Here is a 21,441-nt window from a genome sequence, read left to right on the forward strand (position 1 = left end):
CAAGAGATGTAACCAAGATACTGCCTCTATTAGATAATTATTAGATAATCATTTTTGAAAAACAATCTTTAACATCTAATTAATTTCAAATTTTTAATGTCAGATTTTACACGGTCAGGTGTAGCAGAGTTTAACTCAGAAAATTAAACTTTAACTCAAAATGTATTTTAAATAAATTTCAAATGAGCCACCATGATAAAGGGAATGTGTGCAGATTTGGTGCTCCGTAAGTTCTGTGTTGAACAGCGTGGCTGACTCTTTGTATCTACTATTGCCTCCACACAGGTAATGAGCCATTATGACCAATTATGGAGTCCACTGCCAGCTCACGCTTTTTTGAGGTTATGTCAAAAGGTTTCTTGGAAAGAAACACGGACTATTTGTTTAGGCAGTCTGTGTCAGTGGGCTCAGTCAGTGGTCACGTTGTCTTATTACAATGAACACATGCAGTGTAGTTTATTTTGAGTTAATCCAGCCTTCTACCTGCAAGAAATCTTTAGTGCAGTATGTAATCTGCTCCTGAAAATAGCTCCCAGCAAGAAGAATTTCTTCTTTCAGCTCTAATCCGTGAAAAAAATACAAAAAAAAACTTGGTTGGTCTGTTCATTGTCACCGCTCTGATGTCAGGTGTACATGATTGGAGGATTTGGGGTTGGGTTCTCTGCTCATTCATCACTGCAGATTTTAGTTAGATGTGTTTGTCCGTGGGAACTGTGGGAACCTTAAATCACATTTTGGATGTAAACAAAAAGAAGAGCGTGAAGGGGTGTGAAGAAAAACTGATCTTAAACTTTGTTTTTTTACCTGGACTCTGGTGCCATCCTGTGGCTGCTATGAAACAAAAGTGAAGTAATGAAAATAAAAAATGTTCTCAGTTTTCCTTGTTTGCCAAACTTCTCTCTAAAAACCAAGTCTGTTCCCTGTGTTTTTATTACAGTTTCTACAGTGTGAGATAATAAAAGGAGGATGTTGAAGGCAGCACCGCTCCACCTGGACTATACACACTATACAATTTTTCATAACGGATGAGTTTTTGTTTGTTTGTTTGTTTGTTTGTTTGTTTTGGGTGGGGGGTGGGGGGTTATTCCCACCTATGCTTCTATTTTCTATGTTAAAAAAAACAACAGCAGTTATGCAGGTTTACTATGATCAAAACTTCAGACTCACAGTGAAACATCATGCTGTGTAACACTATACACCAGTGTAAAGTTCAGGAAAGTTTCTTCATGGTTCAGAGGCTGCCCGGCAGAGGATGATTTAAAGATGTGTGTGAAATGGGCTGGTATGATTGGTCAGAAATTGTGATGACGGTTGCTTTTTTATAAAGAGTAACCTTTCCTTTTTGCCAGCGGTCGTGGCAGCTAAAGAGCGTTTCCCTGAGCCTTAAAACTGCAAAGACGGCATGGCGCTGTCACGCTGATGGCCCGGGAGATACCGTTGGTGAGTCTGAATCTATTGCCTGGATGCCGAAACTCCCAGTAGCCAGGAGAATGCCGGGAGGGGTTTGTTCATATGAAATAGGAAAAAAAATACAAAGCATTAAACCATGTTAAAAACACAACAGCCTTTATAAATGCAGTTTGGACCACTTTGCAGTTATTTATTTGTAAAAAAATGTTTGGAATCGTGTATGATTTTTGTTCCACTTCTCACATGTACACCACTTTGTGTTGGTCTTTCACATGGAATTCCAATAAAATTGATTCATGTCTGTGGCTGTAATGTGACAAAATGTGGGAAAGTTCAAAAGGGCCGAATACTTTTGCAAACCACTGTAAAATAGAAAAAAATACAAAGCATTAAACCATGTTAAAAACACAACAGCCTTTATAAATGTAGTTTGGACCCGAAGCAAGTTTCATCAGGTCATCACTTAAAGACTTGATATCCCACCTGCTGTGGAGTTTTAATGCAGTACAGTTGTTATTATTAAACTCCTGTCACATTCTGACCGTTAAAATGAATAACATTCATATATGAAATGAAATTGTTTCAAGTAAACTGTATATGGTGTTAAATAGGCCTAAACTACTCTACTTTAATGTCGGCAATAAGGGCTGTACTTCAAGAGCCATATATTTTATGAGGTGGTACTCATTGTGATATATAGAGGGCAGCAAAAGCAGAACAGACACACAGCAACAACCAACAACAATCCTGCAAGTGGACCTATTTTGGGGGGGACTTGTGTATCATGTAAAGCACTGTGCAATCACGTATTGACTTCTGGCTTGTTTCTGACTGCATTGATAAAGATAATATTACTGTTAATATACTTGCCACCCACTCACTGATCATAGAGCAATTTACATTAACATCCAAATGCTCACACTGGATAATATAACTTATAAATTCTCTTAATGGAAGTTAAATAACTCCTTACTAAAAGATAAAATGGTTAACACGCAGATTAATAAATTAATGGCTCATTATTGGAATAAAGCTAACAGAGAGAAGTCCTTTTGTACCAATAGGGAACTTTTTAAATTTGAAGCATGCAAATTCTTGAGAAGATATGGGAGTCAAATTACTAAATCGAAGAAAGCTGAAGAGGAAGAAGTGATAAGGAAAGAAGAAATCTCAGAGGAAGATAAATTAATTTTACTAGACCTTCAAAATAAATTGGACGGTTTATATCGACACAAGGCTGAGGATGCTTTTGTAAGATCCAGGAAGAGGTGGCTGGAGGAGGGAGAACAAAATTCTGCTTTGAATTCTGCTTGAAAAATACTGATCCAAAATCAACTAAATATTAATGGCATTGTCTCTAACAATCCTAGAGAAATTTCAAATTCCTGTGCCAAATTCTGTACTAAACTGTACAACTCAAAATATAATGAGGATGTCTCAACACTGATTCTCAATAATATTAAAAACCTAAAAACTATTGTTGTGGAAGATAGAAGTCACTGTGACAGCCCTCTGACTGTGGAGGAAGTTTGTAATTCTATTTCTGCACTTAAGGCCAACAAATCTCCTGGCACAGGTGGTTTAACTGCAGAGTTTTATAAATCATTTTCTAATCTCCTGGCTCCGTTCTTACTGCAGGTTTTCATAGAAAGTATAGAGAATAACACCCTCCCTCCTACTCTTACTCAGGGTCTCATAACACTTATTCCAAAGCCAAACAAAGACTTACTTCTTATTGATAATTGGAGACCCATCTGTCTGCTCAATAATGACTATGAGATTATGGCTTTAGTACTTGCTAACAGAATTAAAGAGTTTTTGGATACAATTATTGATGAGACACAATCAGGCTTAATGAGAAATAGACACATTTCTAATAACATTAGACTGGTTTTGGATCTACTTGATTACTCTGATTTGGTATCTGACAATAGCTTCATTCTCTTCCTGGAATTTTAAAAGGCTTTTGATACAATTGAACATCAATTTATTTTCCACTTTTTTAAAAAAATTGGGCTTTGGATAATTTTTCTGTAAAGCTTCAAAACCTTGTACACGAATGGCAATAGCTCAATTAAAATGATTAAGACTCCACCCCAAGACCTGTTTTACAAGGAATCACCATAGCTGATAAGGAGCTCATCATCAGCCAGCTAGCTGATGACACCACTCTTCTTGAAGAATGCAAATCAAATCCGTCTAGCCCTTAGTGTTATTAGTGATTTCTCTGAGGCATCTGGTTTATGTCTAAATCTAAAAAAATATGAATTTCTAGCAATTAAAGGCTGCACTGCAAATGCTATCTGTAACATTTCTGTTAAACAAGAAGTCACATACCCAGGACTGTTAATATCCAAAGACCAAAAGTCAAGATTCTTGTCAAACTTAAAAAAAAAACAAAAAAAAAAGTACGTTCTAAGTGAAGTTTCGGACGTCAGTAATCGCGTGACTCTGGCAAAACGAATCAAGCCTCGACACAGTGCTTCTGAAGCAGCGTGTTGATTTTTCTGACACAAGCACCGGATTGTCAGCTTCAAGCGGACCATCACTACCTCTCACATCTAAAGGTAAGTGCCAAGGTATCTTTGAACTGAGTTCAGTCAATCTCGAGTTTTTCGACGTTTTCTGAATGAAGTTTTCTGTTGCTCTCTGTGAGAGAAGACCGTTAAAAGCGAGGCTCTCCAGAGTGTAGCAAAACAGGAAGCAGCAGCTGGGTGTGTGTAAGTGTGCAAACGAATAGTTCAGAAGTGCAAGTGAGACACGAGTATAGAAAGGTCAAGTTTCGTGAGTTGTTTTTCTCACCACTGATCACGCGCTCAACACTCTACACATACTTACATGACACGCGCGCTCTCAAGCATCAGTATTGTACAATTCTGGGAGTCACGTGATTTGAGGGTGTTACCATATAAGGGAAATCTCCATTGTTCTGCAGCAGTGGTTCTCAAACGTCTCACAATAAGTTTCACCCTTACTAGCGACATCGAAGCACAGTAGTATAGGCCTATTTAACACCACATACACATACTTGCCAACATTCAAAAGGGCTCTCTCTATCTATCTATCTATCTATCTATCTATCTATGTATATATGTATATGTATATGTATATGTATGTATATATGTGTGTATATACACATACACATGTACACGTGTGTGTGTGTATGTGTATATATATATATATATATATATATATATATATATACACACGTGTGTATATATATATATATATATATATATATATATATATACACACGTATATATATATATACACGTGTGTGTGTGTGTGTGTATGTGTATATATATATATATATATATATATATATACACGTGTGTGTGTGTGTGTGTGTGTGTATATATATATATATATATATATATATACACTTATATATATATACACTTATTTATATATATATATATATATATATATACACTTATATATATACGTATACATATATATATATATATATGTATATATACATACGTGTGTATATATACATACGTATATATGTGTGTATGTATATATATGTGTGTGTGTGTTCTTTTACCTGTCAGGTGAACATATGAGACACTTTGACTCTTCAGTGCAGTGTGGAGCCTAACAAAGATCTGCTTTGTGTTACAGCTGATCAGCAGGAGGAGAAGAGTCTGACGGAGCAGCAGAGGAACATTTTCTGCTACTTGGACTCAGCTCAGCCACTACAGAGAAAACAATGAGCTCAACACAGAAGGTGACAGACAGAGCAGGGCGATATGACCGAAAATATTTATCATGATATACATTTGAAAATTTGCGATAATGATATAACTGACGATATAATTGACACTAGGCAAAATACTTAACTCCACAACTTTATTAGTGCAAAAAGTCCCATCAATGTATTTTCACTTAAACAAACAGCTGTTTTTCATGTGTGTTGAAGTTATATAAAAATTTAACAGTGCAAATGCAAATTCCTTGCTGACAGTTTAACCAAAAGGCATTTCCAATGGAAATTGGCCACATTTGCGCCGAGGAATTTGCATTTGCACTGTTAATATTTTTGGTCATATCGCCCTGCTCTACTTTCATGTATTACTGTCTAGGCTTAAATTGGTTTGGTGTTTGGTGCTTTTTTCTTAATGTAAAAAAAACCCTCAGGTTACAATCAGACATTTTTCTTCACTGAACCTATTGGGTCTAAACTCAGACCCCGCTGTATCCAGGACTTATTCCCATGAAAGAAAAACAAGACAACAGCGATCGATCGATTTACTTGCAAGGGAGGCCTTGTCGGTATCTCAGAAACGCACTTTGTTTACGTCTGTTAAGACAGATATTAACAGACTTCAGTTAGTCCAGAATAAGGCGTCTAGATTAGATGTTCATACTATACTAATTAAAATGGACCGATCGTCGCCTCACAAAACGCGCTACTTGGCGTAACCCAGCTTTGCTTATCAGAGAAGTATGTGTCACTCGATAGAGCGGCTGTTGTCTGCGAGACCTGTCGGCGAACTGGTGGAGCATTTGGAGCCTCACTACATGCTTCCAAACCGCAGCATTTTTAATCTTAATCTCTTCCATACTGAGGCGAAAAGGAAGCGATTTGTCCCGTACTTCAGCTAGAATGGGGGAAAAAAGACTCTGGAGTTAGTCTGTGTCCTTAAACTGCAGCTGCCTCTTCTTCTCTCATGTTTTCTAAGTAGCTGACAGCTGGTAACTGTGCAGGGGCGGGTCTAGCAAAGCTTTGCCAGGGGGCAGGTAGTGCATTAACAAGAAAAGGGAGGCACAAAAAATACTTTTCTTTGTTATTTCATTTAAAGGACTAATTTTTAATAAATAATTATCTGAATCTTACAACCAAAGTGGTCATCTGATTAAATGTATAGAAATTCATTACTGTATATGGTAACTATTAAGTCTAATTTACACCCTGGTAAGTAGTGATGGGTCGGTCGCGAACAAAATGGCTCTTAGAGCTGGATCTTTGACGTGAACAACGCGAGCCGGCTCCTTATCGCGAGCCGTGGGTTGTTTTTTTTTTTTCTTTCTCTCACCCTCTCTCGCACTTTTTTACGCTTCACTCCGCATGCGATCCTTGTGCTTTGCGCTGGGTGGAGGGTGGAGGGGCAGTAGTCACACTGGCAGTAGCACAGGAACAGAGCGGGAGGGAGGGAGAGAGAGAGAGAGAGAGAGAGAGCCAGGGACAACAACGTCACATTGGAAAGGTATAGTAATCATCCACAACTATTTTCCGTTGCAGATGATAAAGGATTCAGAAAGTTTTTTCATGCAGGCCCATATGACAGAGAATATGCATGTTCTTTTTGTTTTCATATTTTAATTTATATTTAATTGTGTTGTGGTTTGCAGTGTTTTGTGTTGTTTCACTTTAAAAAATTTTAAAAGGAAAAACCTGAAAATTTAAATAGTTAAAAGTTGAACTGTGAATAGTTGGTTTTTCTATTATATAGCATAGCATAGCATAGCATCTTTATTTATAACGCACTTTACATCCAACAATGTTGACCAAAGTGCTACAAATATAAGAGAGGAAACTGTTTAAATTACATATAAAATATCTTAAAATTAAAAATAATATAATTAATAAGAAAACATATTAAGAGACATCAACAAGTCCTGCTGTGCTAAAAGCCAAGGTAAACAAATATGTTTTAAGACGTGATTTAAAAACAGATAAGGAAGGTGCCTGTCTAACATGTAAAGGCAACTCATTCCACAATTTTGGTGCTGCCACAGCAAACGCCCGATCCCCTCTGAGCTTACGATTAGTCCTGGGCACACTCAGGAGGAGCTGGTCTGCCGACCTGAGGGACCGGGAAGGTATGTATGGATGAAGAAGCTCAGAGAGGTACAGAGGGGCAGCATTGGACAAACATTTAAAAACAAATAAAAGGAGCTTAAAATGGATCCTAAAATGCACGGGCAGTCAATGAAGTGAATATAAAACTGGGGTGATATGCTCGTATCTACGAGTGCCAGTTAAAAGGCGTGCAGCAGCATTCTGGACTAACTGCAGTCGAAAAACAGAAGATCGACTCACCCCAAAATAAAGAGAATTACAGTAATCCAGCCGAACGGTTACAAAAGCGTGGATTACTGTTTCAAATTGCTGTCTCGTAAGAAAGTGCTTAATTTTGGCCAGTTGCCTTAGATGAAAGAAACTAGACCTTACAACCAACCCGATCTGGCTTTCAAGCTTAAGCTCAGGATCCATTTTAAAACCCAGATTAACAATCTCTGGTTTACAGAATGATTTCAGGGATTGCAATCAACACACGGAACAGCAGTGGAGGCAGGTCTGAACACCATTACTTCAGTTTTAGAATCATTAAAACAAAGAAAGTTTAGCGCCAACCACGACTTGACGTCCTCCAGACATGTTTGCAAACGATTTACAGACGACCCATCTTTCTTTTTAAGAGGAACATAAATCTGGCAGTCATCTGCATAAAAGTGAAAAGAGAGTCCGTGTTTCCTAAGAATTGAGCCCAATGGAAGTAAATAAAGTGAAAACAGGATAGGGCCCAGAATGGAACCCTGTGGTACTCCATGAGACAGCGGAGCACGGGAGGACTCACAGTTTCCTAAGTGAACTGAAAAGGTTCGATTTGTTAAGTAAGACCTGAACCATTTCAGAGCCACACCTGTTATACCGACACACTGCTCCAAACGCGAGATTAAAATTTCATGGTCTACAGTGTCAAATGCAGCAGTTAACTCGAGTAAAATAAGAATGACACTTTCACCAGAATCACATGATAAAAATATATCATTAAAAATTCTTAAAAGTGCTGATTCAGTGCTATGCATTGCTTTAAAACCAGATTGAAAAATCTCCTGAACATATTGTGCATTCAAGTATGAGATCAATTGGTCATATACAATTTTTTCCAAGACTTTAGATAAAAAGGGCAGCTTAGATATTGGTCTAAAGTTTTCAACAGCGTTTGTATCTAGCCCAGGTTTCTTAAGAAGTGGTTGCACAATTGCATCTTTGAAATTCTTTGGAACCACACCTGAAGTAAGGCTGCTATTTAAAATGGTTAAAATAGTTGGACCTATGGTAGAAAAAACTTCTTTCAGAAAAAGGGGAGGGATAGGATCATAAGGTGGGCCTACAGGCTTTAAATGATCCACCACCTCCTGTAGCTGAGCAAGAGTAACCGACTCAAACTGTTGAAAGACAGCTGAGCAAATTGGAAGATCAGAGGGGATGTGGGCAAAATAATCCGCGCCCTAGCCGAGGCTACCTTGTTTATAAAGAAGTGCAGAAACTTTCCACACATTTCAAGTGAAGGCTCAAAACTAAGAGCAGAGGGAGGGCTTAAAATAGTTTCAATTGACTTAAACAATATATGAGGTTTCTGATAATTCACCATAATAATGTTTGCAAAGTGTTTCCGCTTTGCTTCTTTTATTGTAAGCTGATATAAGGCCCAGTGCTCTCTTAAACTTTGTAAAGAGACCTGTAAGTTAGGTGGAGAACTGTGCTGCCGTGGAAGAATTTAACAAACGAGATGTCTTTGCAGGGACATGCCTCCTGAATTCATTTCTAGATAAAGAGATGTTAAACAGAACCGGCATATGGTCAGAGAAAACAGGATCGGAGACTTTCAGATTAAAAACAGGCAATGAGTGCGCTAAAACCAGATCGAGAGTGTGGCCACCCTGTTGCGTGGGTGCAGACACACATCGAACTAAATTAAAAGAATCAGTAAGATTCAAAAAGTCTTTAACCATGGGCTTATCTGGACAGCACACATGAATATTAAAATCCCCAACAATAAGAAAGGAGTCATATTTTATCGTGACTTCAGTTAGAAATGCAGCAAATTCCTTTATAAAATCCTTACTGTATTTTGGAGCCCTGTATATTATTCTGCACAGTACGGGGGGAGAACAGGCTATTTCAAACAGTAACAGTTCAAAACTGGAAAAATAAAATTCCAATGAAACCTGCTTGCACTTGTAGCGATCTCTGAAGATAGTAGCTACTCCTCCACCTCGACCAGATCTGCGTGGGACATTAAAATAGCAGCAGTCTGAAGGCAAAAGTTCTGCAAAGGCGCTGGAATCACCAGCAGTTATCCATGTCTCAGTTAAGCAGAGAAAGTCCAAGTAGTGTGACAAAAAATATTCCTTAAGGATAAAAGTCTTATTTGATACCGATCTGGCGTTTACCAGGCCAAATTTGGCCGGAGTTGAATAGTCACTAGACTTAGAAGCTCGCGCAACATAACGCAGGTTTTGCTTACTCACTCCGCGCCGCCGTGGACAGGGAGGCAGGGAGCGGCCGGGCGGGAACAGCCCAGAGCCAGTGAGCGGCACCAGACACGCATAGGACGGCCTACGAAGATGCCAGGGAAAAGGGGGGTGACAGGCAATGCCAGGGACAGCACAACCAAACGCCAGACAGGCCTTCAGTTTCACCAATCTCCCACTCCTTTTGCCGCGACGGTGGCCCCGCTTCCGCAGAGACGGCACAGGTACACGGAGCAGGTGCACCGGTGTATTGGGAGATAGTCGAAGATCAAGTAAAACTTGGCGATCATAGACCAGCAGGGAGTCGACATCATAACAAAATAAAAACATTAAAACAGAAACTTGGAGGAACAGACGGCAAGCCATACACATCGGCGCCATCTTGCCATCAACTACGTGTTATATGATTTATTTATTACATTTTATGTGGAGTGAATAAATAAAAGTATATTTACCATGGCCCCCAGAGACAAAGCACGCACAAACTTCAAAACGCGTACGAACTCTGAAACACGTACAAACTCAGAAGCACGTACAAAACACGACAGAAGTGCTCCAGGATGCTAGGCGCAGTGTTGAGCTTTTGTTACCTAGTGGCTACACAAGCCAGCAACAGGTAACAGGTAAATGAACTTTTTTTTTTTAATTATTTGAATATATATGAGTGCTTGTGTATAAATACACAAACAATACACATATGCTTTCAATTGTGTAATTTAAGTGATCTAGGTAGCTCTGTTTTGGAAGTTCAGTTAACGCTAGAAATGTGTTTTGGAGTTTGTACATGCTTTGTCTCTAGGGGCAACCGTATATATTTATATATAAACATATAGAAATAAAACCACTTTTTTTTTTACATTAGTAGTTCCTTTTCTGCATAATTTTATATTATTGTTAATAATTAATTAGCCGGTTCGGAGCTGAAAGAGCCGGCTCTTTTTAGTGAGCCGAGCCGAAAGAGCCGGTTCTCTAAAAAGAGCCAGAAATCCCATCACTACTGGTAAGCTATAGTCCTTTTTCCTTTGGGAAGGTACCATCTGTGCAGTGTGCAGTTCTGTTGAAGAAAGATGTTGAATCTATTTAATTATTGTAGAAACATAATTGATAATTTCTGTGCATTTGATTTACACATGCATTAAATTAAAGTTGATTATGTCGATTAAGCATCATGAGGTGGAGGGCGGAGGTGGTTCTAGGAGATTTTTGCTGGGAGTTGGCAACTCTATTAGTTAGGTTGTTTAATATTTCTGCTAAGTACTCTTTAAAATACCAGAATAGGAAGGATGGTGCAGGTTTAAGTTTATTAGATTGATGTGTGTTGCTGAACTATAAAATATTTGAATAGAATAGAATAGAATTGAATTGAATTCAACTTTATTGTCATTACACATGTCACAGGTACAGGGCAACGAAATGCAGTTTGCATCCATCCAGAAGTGCTTTAGCCATGATATAGATATATTACAATATATATTAGCAATAATATAGATATGTAAGTATATTACAGAAATAGATCCAGGGCTCGCAAAATTTCAAAATCCCTGGTAGCCCTTTGGGCAGAGACTCTTCAATTTTTGGTAGCCCAAAATAAATTTAAGTAGCTCAAATAAAAAAGAGCAATTTTTTGATTGATGTTTTGTTTCCTGTTTTGTTTCCTTTAATATTAAACATTAAAGTATAATATTGTAACAGAAACAAAACATTAATCAAAAAATTGTTGAAACACAAATTACAACATTGTATAAAAATTACAATCATCAACTCAAATACTTGGTTCTAATTGAACAGAAATTTCCATGAACTTGTAAGAACTGTGTAGAACATGAATCAGTCTGTGTCAGATCCTGAATTTGAAATTTCTACTGAAGTCACGGGTAAGAGGCAAGAGGAACCAAGATCTAGGCCATTTGCTTTTTGAAGTTTGCAAAGACTGCTTAATTGTGCCAGTGGTAGTTCACTCTTTGCAACATAGTACGCTGTTTTAAACTGATTTTTCAGGTTTATTTTTAGTATGTTATTTGCAATTGGTGTTTGTTCTGGGAAAGATATTGCAGACTGAGCAATAATGCATTTCTTGCATTTCTCATGGGTTCTAATGGGGGCCTTTCTTAAAATGATTGGTCCCAGTATCAAAGGCGCTTGTCGACTCAGAAATTGAGGGAAAACCAACAACACGCCCGGCAGAACATTATGTTATTTATACGGATGCACATAAGTGGTCCACATGTGCGCATTCGCTGTCAAAATAAAAGACGCGCACCAGATAAGAAGTTGCAACGCACGTTTGCGTCCATATAAAAGGCAGTGTTTTTGTCCGCTAGAGTGGGATTTTTACAGCACATTCTGCACCACATCTCTGTGCGTTCATCATTTATTTGAAGCCAGCTCACCTCCTGTAACCACTTTTCCGAGAATACGCGCTTCTTTTGTGGTTCAAACTCCTTCTGACATTTCTTTGGAGGTGGAGGAACACCAAAGTAATTGCTTAAAGGAGCTTCTTCAATATCTTTAAGAGTTCTAAACAAATGTCTGTCCTCCTCCAGAAAATCCTATGTACGCAAACACGCGTTGCAACTTCTTATCTTGTGCGCGTTTTTTATTTTGACAGCGAATGCGCACCTACGGACCACTTATGTGCACCCCTGGTTATTTAGCTTGTCATATTGCAGCCACAGAAATTCTTTTGTCCATGAAACCACAAAGCTGCACTTTCTTTTTGCCTTATAGTCTGATTTGTCATAACTTTTCCGTTTTGTGGTAAGCTTTTCTTTGGCTGTCACTTCTTCACCCTGACCTGTCTTATTTGGCTCAGCAGAACTAAAATATATATCCTTCTGCTTTTATTGCTGGGGTGGCTGTAGCTCAGGTGGCAGAGCAGGTCAACCACTAATCAGAAGGTCGGTGGTTCGATCCCAGCTTGCCTCCTGGCTGCATGCCAAATATCCTTGGGCAAGATACTAACCCCACGTTTGCCTACTGGTGGTGGTCAGAGGGCCCGGTGGCGCCAGTGTCCGGCACCCTCGCCTCTGTCAGGGCAGCTGTGGCTACAATGTAGCTTGCCATCACCTGTGTGTGAATGGGTGAATGACTGAATTTAGTGTGAAGCGCTTTGGGGTCCTTATGGGCTAGAAAAGCGCTATACAAATGCAGGCCATTTACCATTTACACACGCACTCACATAACGCTCAGCGATTCTCTGCGCGATCAACCTCTCACATGTTTAAGCTTGCTGCTTAATTGCGCACCAATCAGAGGAATTGGTGCGCAAATTATCATTACTCACCAATCAGTGCTGTCGCTCTCTATACATAGTTCGCGCGATTGCAAAGTGAAAGCAAAAAACAAGCGCAAATTCAAACACGATTTCAATATGTCACATATTGACAGTGGCTCACCGATGCCAATGACATAATTACCCAGCTACATTTCTGAAAGAATGCAAAAGCATTGACATATATTTTTCCTCCTATGACAGCCCGACGGGCAGGGCAGAGATAGATTTTGGTAGCCCGACTGGCAAAATCGCTAGCCCCGGGACGTCGGGCTAGCGATTTTGTGAGCTCTGGGGTCTATTGTGGTATGTTATGATGTACACGGTATAAAGTATGTTAGGAATATGCTATAACTACTAAGTATGTACAGGCTGTGGTGAGTACAAGCTATGAACAGGATATAAATATGAAAAACTATACATAATATGAAATAAAAAAAACTATGCAGAAATATGAGATAATATAAAGCTATACAGAAATGGGAAATATGCACGTTATAAACAGTTGTAGAATTAAAAATTAACGTATTTTACAGAATGATTATTTATACAGAATTATACAGTGGTGCAGTTAAGATAAGTGAGATATGTGTATAATTTCTACAGAGGCTGTATAAAGTGTTAGTGGTTGTGAGTAGTGGTTCAGTCCATGTTATTATTGTGTGTTTGAGGGTACAGTTGTCCATTGTGTGTGTGTGTAGGTGGGTGTGTGTATGTTCAGTCCATGAGTTTAACGTGGGTCAGATGTCAGGAGGCAGAGTTCAGGAGTCTGACAGCTGTGGGGAAGAAGCTGTTCCGGTACCTGGCGGTCTTAGTCCGGAGGCTCCTGTAGCGCCTCCCAGAGGGCAGAAGAGTCCACGTGATGGGGGACTGGGCTCTTTGATGATTTTCCCAGCCCTTTTCAGACACCGCTTCCTGTAGATGTTCTTTATGGCAGGAAGTGGTGCTCCGGCGATGCGCTGGGCAGTTTTCACAACCCTCTGCAACGCCTTCCGGTCTGAGGCAGAGCAGTTCCCATACCAGACTGTTATACAGTTGGTCAGGATGATCTCGATGGTGCAGCGATAGAAGTTCTCCAGGATGTCTGAGGACAGGTGGTTCTTCCTCAGAGTCCTCAAGAAGAAGAGGCGCTGGTGAGCCTTCTTGACCAGCTTGGAGCAGTTGGTCGTCCAGATGAGATCCTCGGAGATGTCGACTCGAAGGAACTTGAAGCTGCTCACACGCTCCACAGCCGTCCCCTTAATGTAGATGGGTGGATGTGGGTCAGCATTCCTCCTGTAGTCCACGATGAGCTCCTTGGTCTTCTCGGGGTTAAGCAGCAGGTTGTTTGTGTCGCACCACTCAGCCAGACGATCCACCTCCTCCCTGTAGGCCTGATCGTTGTCACTGATGAGGCCAATCACCGTGGTGTTATCTGCAAACTTAATGTTGGTGTCAGAACCATCGGCAGGTCTGCAGTCGTGGGTGAAGAGGGAGTAGAGGAAAGGTTCTCATTTGGTATAACGGAATAGCTTTAGTGTCTTGTTTTTAAAACTTGAGTATGAACTTATACAAAATGCAGCAAGATATTTATTTAAAAAACAGTTTTATTGATTACAAAAAACGCTATATTGCATTCATATCGGTATCGGCAGATATCCATATGATATCGGAATCGGTATTGGACATTAAAAAGTGGCATCGTGCCATCTCTAATACTAATATCGATAAAATGCATTATCAACTTTCTTGGCTTCCTGTACAGGCTAAAATATTTTATGGCTTACTTGTAGTTATAAAGAACGCAATACTGTTAAACACACCATATTTATTTCTGCTCAGCTGCAGTATCCAGATGAAATACATAATGATATTACACAATTTTCAACAAACTGCAATTTAGTAAATCCTCGAGTTAAAAGTAACTTTTTGTAAAACTGTTATATTTAGAGCAACTTTCAAGTGGAATAAATTGCCTTATAAAATAAGAGAATTAGCAACTATTCAAAACTTTAATGAACATTTAAAAGCCGATTTACAGAACTTTTAGTTGATGTAAATATTGTAAGAGATGGTTTGTTTTTGAAATTTGTGTAAATGCCTCAATGTTATTGATATTATTATTATTATTATTGTTATTATTGATTGCTTATATTTTAATTGTGAAACGTCACTGTGGATGTAAGAGCCAAATGATGTGAATATCTTGAATCCACTTTATTGTATAATATTTTATGTGATTGTATTTGACGGACGACGAGCAACATCTGGAAGCTAATGGGGTTCTTTTTGAATAAACAAATAAACAAACATAGGATTTATTATCACTGAATAATTATGTATAAATCTATAAAAAATATAGAAATATGTATTACAAACAACAACTGTGTGTGTGTGTGTGTGTGTGTGTGTGTGTGTGTGTGTGTGTGTGTGTGTGTGTGTGTGTGTGTGTGTGTACAATCAGGAGGGATGGGCATGATTTTAGTGTTTAAACAGTCATGAATTATTTTTAACACCAGTTTGGATGTAATGTGTTGGAACTACCAGCAGGTGGGGATAAGAGACCTTTAAGGTGTTTGGTGCCACACTCCACCTTCAGGTTTAAAACTAGTGTTAATGGACGGAGTTTGAAGGTTGAGTTTGTTCCACGACTGCATTTCACTCACTGCCTCTGTTTGTATCTCTGTCACTGCAGGACCAACATGGAGTGAGAAGTCAGCGCTCTCAGGAGGCCGACAAACCTTACAGAAGAAAGGGAGAGAAAACATACAGCTGTGACGAGTGTGGGAAGAATTTTACTTTGAAGGCTTCACTAAAAAGTCATCAGGTCATCCACACTGGAGAGAAACCGTTCAGCTGTGACTTGTGTGGAAAGTCTTTTTCCAGGAAGCCTTCCCTAAAACAACACCAACTCATCCACAGTGGAGTTAAAGCGTACAGCTGTGATCAGTGTGGCAGAGCTTTTACTCACAGTTGCAGCTTACAGAGGCATCTAGTTACCCACTCTGGAATTAAGGCATACAGCTGTGACATCTGTGGAAAAACTTTCAGCCTGAGAGGAAGCCGAAATATACACCTACGCATTCACACCAGACATAATGTGTACTGCTGTGAACAGTGTGGCAAAGAGTTTACAACAGACAAACAATTAGAAGAACACATGTTTACCCACACTGAGGAGAGACCTTATAAATGTGACCTGTGTGAGAAGACTTTTAAATCTCCACGTTACCTGAGAGGACACCAACAGATCCACACCAGAAAGAGACTCTACAAGTGCAGTTACTGTGAGGTATGTATTTATATTTTTATCTTGTCATTTTAGCCTGACTGTTTGGAACAACTCTGCTCATTAAACTGTGTTAGCATGTTAGCAATTCTACTGCATGGAAAAGCAGCTCTGAGTGATTATTCAGATTTTCATGTCAGTTATGATTTTAGTATTACTGTAGTATTATGGTGGTAGTATTGTAGTTATTGCAGCCAAATAAAAATGTTGAAGGACTGACTTACACTGTCTTTGTGTCTTTGTTTAGAAGCAGAGTGACACAGATGGATCCAGTTTTCAACCCTGTCATCACTGTGGTGGTGGGAAAGACTTTCGTTGTGACCTCTGTGGTAAAACTTTCAGTTGGCAAGAAACCCTAAAAAGACATCAACGTATACACACTGGAGACAAACTGAAATACTGCAAAGAATGTGGGAGAAGCTTCACCACATCAGGTGACTTAAAAAAACATGAACTGTTTCACAGTGGGGTTAAAAAGCACCTCTGTGATCAGTGTGGGTCATCCTTCACCACTGCAAGTAACCTTAAAAAACACAAACGAGTCCACACAGGAGAGAAACCATACAAGTGCAGACACTGTGACAAAAGCTTCTCATGTTCAGGTCATCGTAACAGCCATGAACATACACACATGGAAGGAAACTACAGCTGTGACCAGTGTGACAAGAGCTTCAGGAATCTCAGTGCATACTCCAAACACAAACGATCCCACGTTACTAATAAACTGTTTCACTGTTACCAATGTGCCAAAACATTTACTTCATTGTCTGCTCTGTGCAAACATCAGCGTGATCACTCAGGGCTGAAATCACTCCCATCACTGGATCACAGTGAATCTGAAGAGACAGAAAGATCCTCTGGTTTCTGTGTCAGACTCAAAAAGCTTGAGATCAGGCTCCACAGAGTTCAGATAGAATCATTTAAACTTGCGTTGAACTGAACTGGTTGCTGGGCTGAACTTCGACATAATACAGATTTACATGGGATCTTATTTTCTGTCATTTTACTGAGTCAGTTTTGTCCTTTTTTCTCTGTCCTGGTTTTGCTCGTCTGTAAATAATTGAAACTCAGTCAAATAGTTCATTGTTCTCCAGGAAAACGTTTTGGAAACTCATGTTTAACCTTTAAAACTCTGACATGTTTTAGCACACAAGGCTTCATCAGGGAGTTCACTCATGATTGGACCCTGAGAATAAAGGTTTTTAGTTCTTTCAAAGAGAGTCTTGGAGCTGTTTGATGTTTTAGTTTTTTCTGAAACCACCTGAAAGAAAAACAATTTTCTCGCTTTATGTAGTGTGGAGGTTTTTAATGTTTCTTTCATCTGTGATGTTCTTGAATGTGTTCACGTGAAGATGGTACAAATAAACTGTCCTTTTAGCTTTAGCTCCTAATTTATTCATTATTTATGGATGTAGCACAGCAGCAGTTTCTTGATCAACACATGGAGGGCTCGGGATCTGATGGTAAATAATGTTTTGTGTCCTTGTACACATCATACAGCTCAGCTGTTCCACAGATGTCAGGTTTACACAGTGGGATGTTTTGTAAGAACGCAGCTCTCCTGTGGATAAATCCTTACTCTTAGCCTCAGGACCTCACACAGTCCCAGCAGGTTTGGTCAGAAGATTTATACCTTTTTCATTTCTATATGATTCTTCTTGCATCTAAACAAAGATGATGATGATGAGTCATTTATGAAAGAAGAAGCGTCAGAGTCAGATATGAATGCGTATTGAATTCATTGTGTAAATATACCAGATTTATCCACATATGCTAGTTTTCATCATTTTTTTACTTTCATTAAGTTTACTTTTAGTTTTTTTTTTACTTTCTTAAGACGCAGGAGAATCTGATTCATCATTATTGAGCATTTCATTAAAGTAATGTTTAAAAGACATTTCTCGTTTGATGTTCTTTCAGCTGCAACCTCGCTGGTGTTTAACTGTCTGACAGCAAAGAAGATAAAAGATACGTGCAAACACAAACACATGAAAAGTATTTGCAGAAAAGCTTAAAGCTCTTGTTTGTCTGTTTTTTCGTTCCAGTCATCGCCAACATGGCTAAGATGTGAAGCTGCCTTTCTGCTACAGTATCTCCTTATATACATTTGCTCATGTCGTGGTACTTCTTATAGAGTGTCTTTCTTTGACCATGCCTCACTGTGTTTTATTCTCGACGTTGCATTTGAGTCTTGCATGACTCTATTTTAATTAATGTTAAAATGGATGGATGGCTACACGGACCCCCTGAATTTATCATCTGAAATCTTTTTATTCATTTATTCCACTGCTTTCAGGCATTTCTGTGCATCCAAATTCTGCCGGCAAAGACATTGCAGATATCTTGGAGTCAATCGACAAGCGATTGTCCAGGTTCGATGCGAGGCTGTCCCTGGTGGATATTTTACACCGGGAATTTAAATCTCTGAGAGAATCCCTGGTGTTCAGCCAGCAACGGTGAAAAGCTTCATCAAAATCCACCTGAAGCTGTTGGAGGACACCGTAAAGAACATCAACTTCGATAGAGTGCATTGCTTGGGGGGCGTGAGGTCGCGGACCGGGAGACCACGTCCTATTGTGGCCAAATTTGGTCAATTCAAACAGAAGGAACAGGTGAAGAGTCGCGGCAGGGAGCTGAAAGGAACGGACTTCAGCATGAATGACCAGTTCCCCAAAGAGATCCTGGAACGACGCAAGGTCTTGTTCCCAGTTCGACGTAGCTTCATCCAGAGAGGCTCCCGTGCTGTCATCGCCGTGGACCGGCTCTACGTGGACGGACAGCTCTACCGCGACCCCGGCACCACTCCGTGGTTATATTGACTGCACTCCAGATAAGAACCCGCTACCCTCTTTTTTTATTCACTCACACGCTCTCCTTTGACATGGGTTTAACCTAGTAATATCAGTATGATGTCATAGCAGATATAACACCGTCACCCTCCGTCATTGCTTTAATTGGAATGTTTCCGTTTCTTTTCTTTTTTTTGTTGTCGCTCACAGTTCACGTGTTTCTTTCTTTCTCTTTTCTTTCCCTGCTGTGATCACCTACTTCCCCACTCACCTACAAACAACACCCTCTATTTCTGCATATTCACACAACACGATCACGCAAACACATGCGCTCAACGGCAGCACATTTACAACAGCCTCACAGTGCGCACAGACTTACAGGACACATACGCAAGCCACGCTTGTTCATATTAGTGAATATTCACACACATAGTCAGACTTATGGAGCCTCTCACCACACTTTTTTTTCTCTTTCTATTTACAAACTGTCACCCAGTATTTTGAGTTTATTATGTTTTGGTTTAATTTTGCATCAGGGATTGTTTTCTTGTTGTGTTAATGATTATGATGTTTATTATTAGAGTTTCATGTTTCTGTCTATTTGTGTTTAGGATTTGTTCTTTGGTTGTGTCTGCTTTGCATTGGTCTAGTTCCATGTGTCATTTTCTGTCTGTCTCTCAATGTCGAGTCTGCGTCTTAGTGTGATGGTTTCTTGTTCCTGTTTTATTGTGAAGGTCTGCGTCTCATGTGAGTGTGTTCAGTTTTACCTCTCGTCTCGTTAATGACTCCCAGCTGTGTCCCCCACCTGTGTGTAATCTCCCTGTGTTTCTCTGAGTGTATTTTAGTCGTGTCTTTTGTGTTTGTAGTCGCTGGTCCGTCTGTGTATTCACCATGTTTCATCCGTGTGTTCCCTGCTGTCTACCATCGTCTGCCTCTGCTCGCCCTCCTTCATGTTCATGTTCTGGTTTCTGCGCTGTAGTTCAGTTGTTTTCCAGTATAGTTTAGTTTGTCTTCGTTTGCCACTTTCCCTTTGCCGTTTATTCAATAAACCACCTTCACACATTCACGACTGCCTGCGTTTGGACCCTCCTTAATTTCTTCCACACGGCTCTTCTCACTTGCCGTGACACAAATAAGTGATGTTTCCACATTCTCTCCACCTGTCTAAACGAAACACCCAGCGTACATCATTAGACATACACACACAATTATGGGCACACTGAGGTTTTTCACATGGAATGTAAATGGAGCTGGCACCAGAGGAAAGAGGTTAAAGATATTTAACCAGCTAAAAAAAACTACAGGCAGATGTTGTTTTATTACAAGAAACTCACAGACCTGTCACAGGTTTAAACGAACTTATAACACCTGAGTTTCCTAATGTGTTTGCAGCCTGTTATAATTCTAGACAAAGGGGAGTAGCAATTTTAATACGTAAAAATGTTAATTTTACAGTACTCGATACAGTTATAGATCCAGAGGGTAGATTTCTAATTATTAAACTATCAATATTGAACAAAAAGCTATGTATTGTATGTAGGAGTCGTTGCACAGCAAACAATCATAAGGAGTGGAAGCATTTCGACGTTGACGTTGACGAAGACAACTAAGGTGTACGACGTGCTCTGCCTTAAATCGTCCGCAGCGTTGGAACATGAGAACCTGAGGGAGCGTGCCAAGCTCCAAAAGTGACAGCGCAGAGGAGGTCCAGCGATGGACTTGTGGTTCTGTGAACAGCACAAATGCCAGGTGACTGTGAAATAACTAACAGCACTTTTTCCACAAGTGAAGCCAGTAACTTACTATCCTAAAAAGATTAGCTCTAGTTTCTTGTGCTTTACCTCCATGAGTGAGATCAGTATGTGCAGCAGCTTAAGCTGTACAACGTTTCAGGAAATAGTTTATTTCCCCTTTTGACACTGTTAGTTCCACACGAGGTAGATGTCTACTACTGCAGACTAAACTTACATTTCTGTCAGCTGCAAGACACTTGTCTTTAATGTTACTGTTACTCTTACAACCACACATAACCATAAAATGGTGCACAATTCTGAATCCATCAACCCTTTTGCCAACGAAAGAAGAGGGCACTTCTCATGAGTGTAGAGAGCACGTGGAGAAGGAGTATAAGCCGAGGGATGACTTAACAGATGTGCCACTTGATGAGGGAAAGGTTTGGTTTGTTGATGGTTCGAGCTTTACAACAGTAGAGGGACAGGCTAAAACAGGTTTTACTGTAGTAGATAGTGAGAAAATTAACTGTGCAGGACAACTAGCATGTTTCATATTTGCTTAAGCAGCAGAGATGCTAGCTTTAACGGAAGGGTGTAAAGCTGCAGAGAGACAATATACACTGATAGCCAATATGCATTTGCTACATTACATTACTTTGTAGTGCAGTGGGTGAGACGAGGTGTGACAGCCTCTACAGGGAA

General features: G+C 39.6%; 2 protein-coding genes across 2 annotated transcripts in view; both read left to right on the top strand.

The window, feature by feature from the left end:
• LOC148101526 (uncharacterized) overlaps positions 1–21,441 on the top strand; it is a 190,808-nt gene that overhangs the window by 159,765 nt on the left and 9,602 nt on the right. The window lies entirely within an intron of this gene.
• LOC148101535 (uncharacterized) lies at positions 4,987–17,175 on the top strand. Its single transcript, XM_087846355.1, has 3 exons — positions 4,987–5,140; positions 15,624–16,220; positions 16,465–17,175. Exons 1-3 carry the CDS (start codon positions 5,123–5,125, stop codon positions 17,155–17,157), a joined length of 1,308 nt encoding a protein of 435 aa, XP_087702481.1. The 5' UTR covers positions 4,987–5,122; the 3' UTR covers positions 17,158–17,175.

This window comes from Neolamprologus brichardi, chromosome 9 (assembly GCF_056152115.1).
Source record: "Neolamprologus brichardi isolate AB-2024 chromosome 9, ASM5615211v1, whole genome shotgun sequence".
Classification (NCBI taxonomy): domain Eukaryota; kingdom Metazoa; phylum Chordata; class Actinopteri; order Cichliformes; family Cichlidae; genus Neolamprologus; species Neolamprologus brichardi.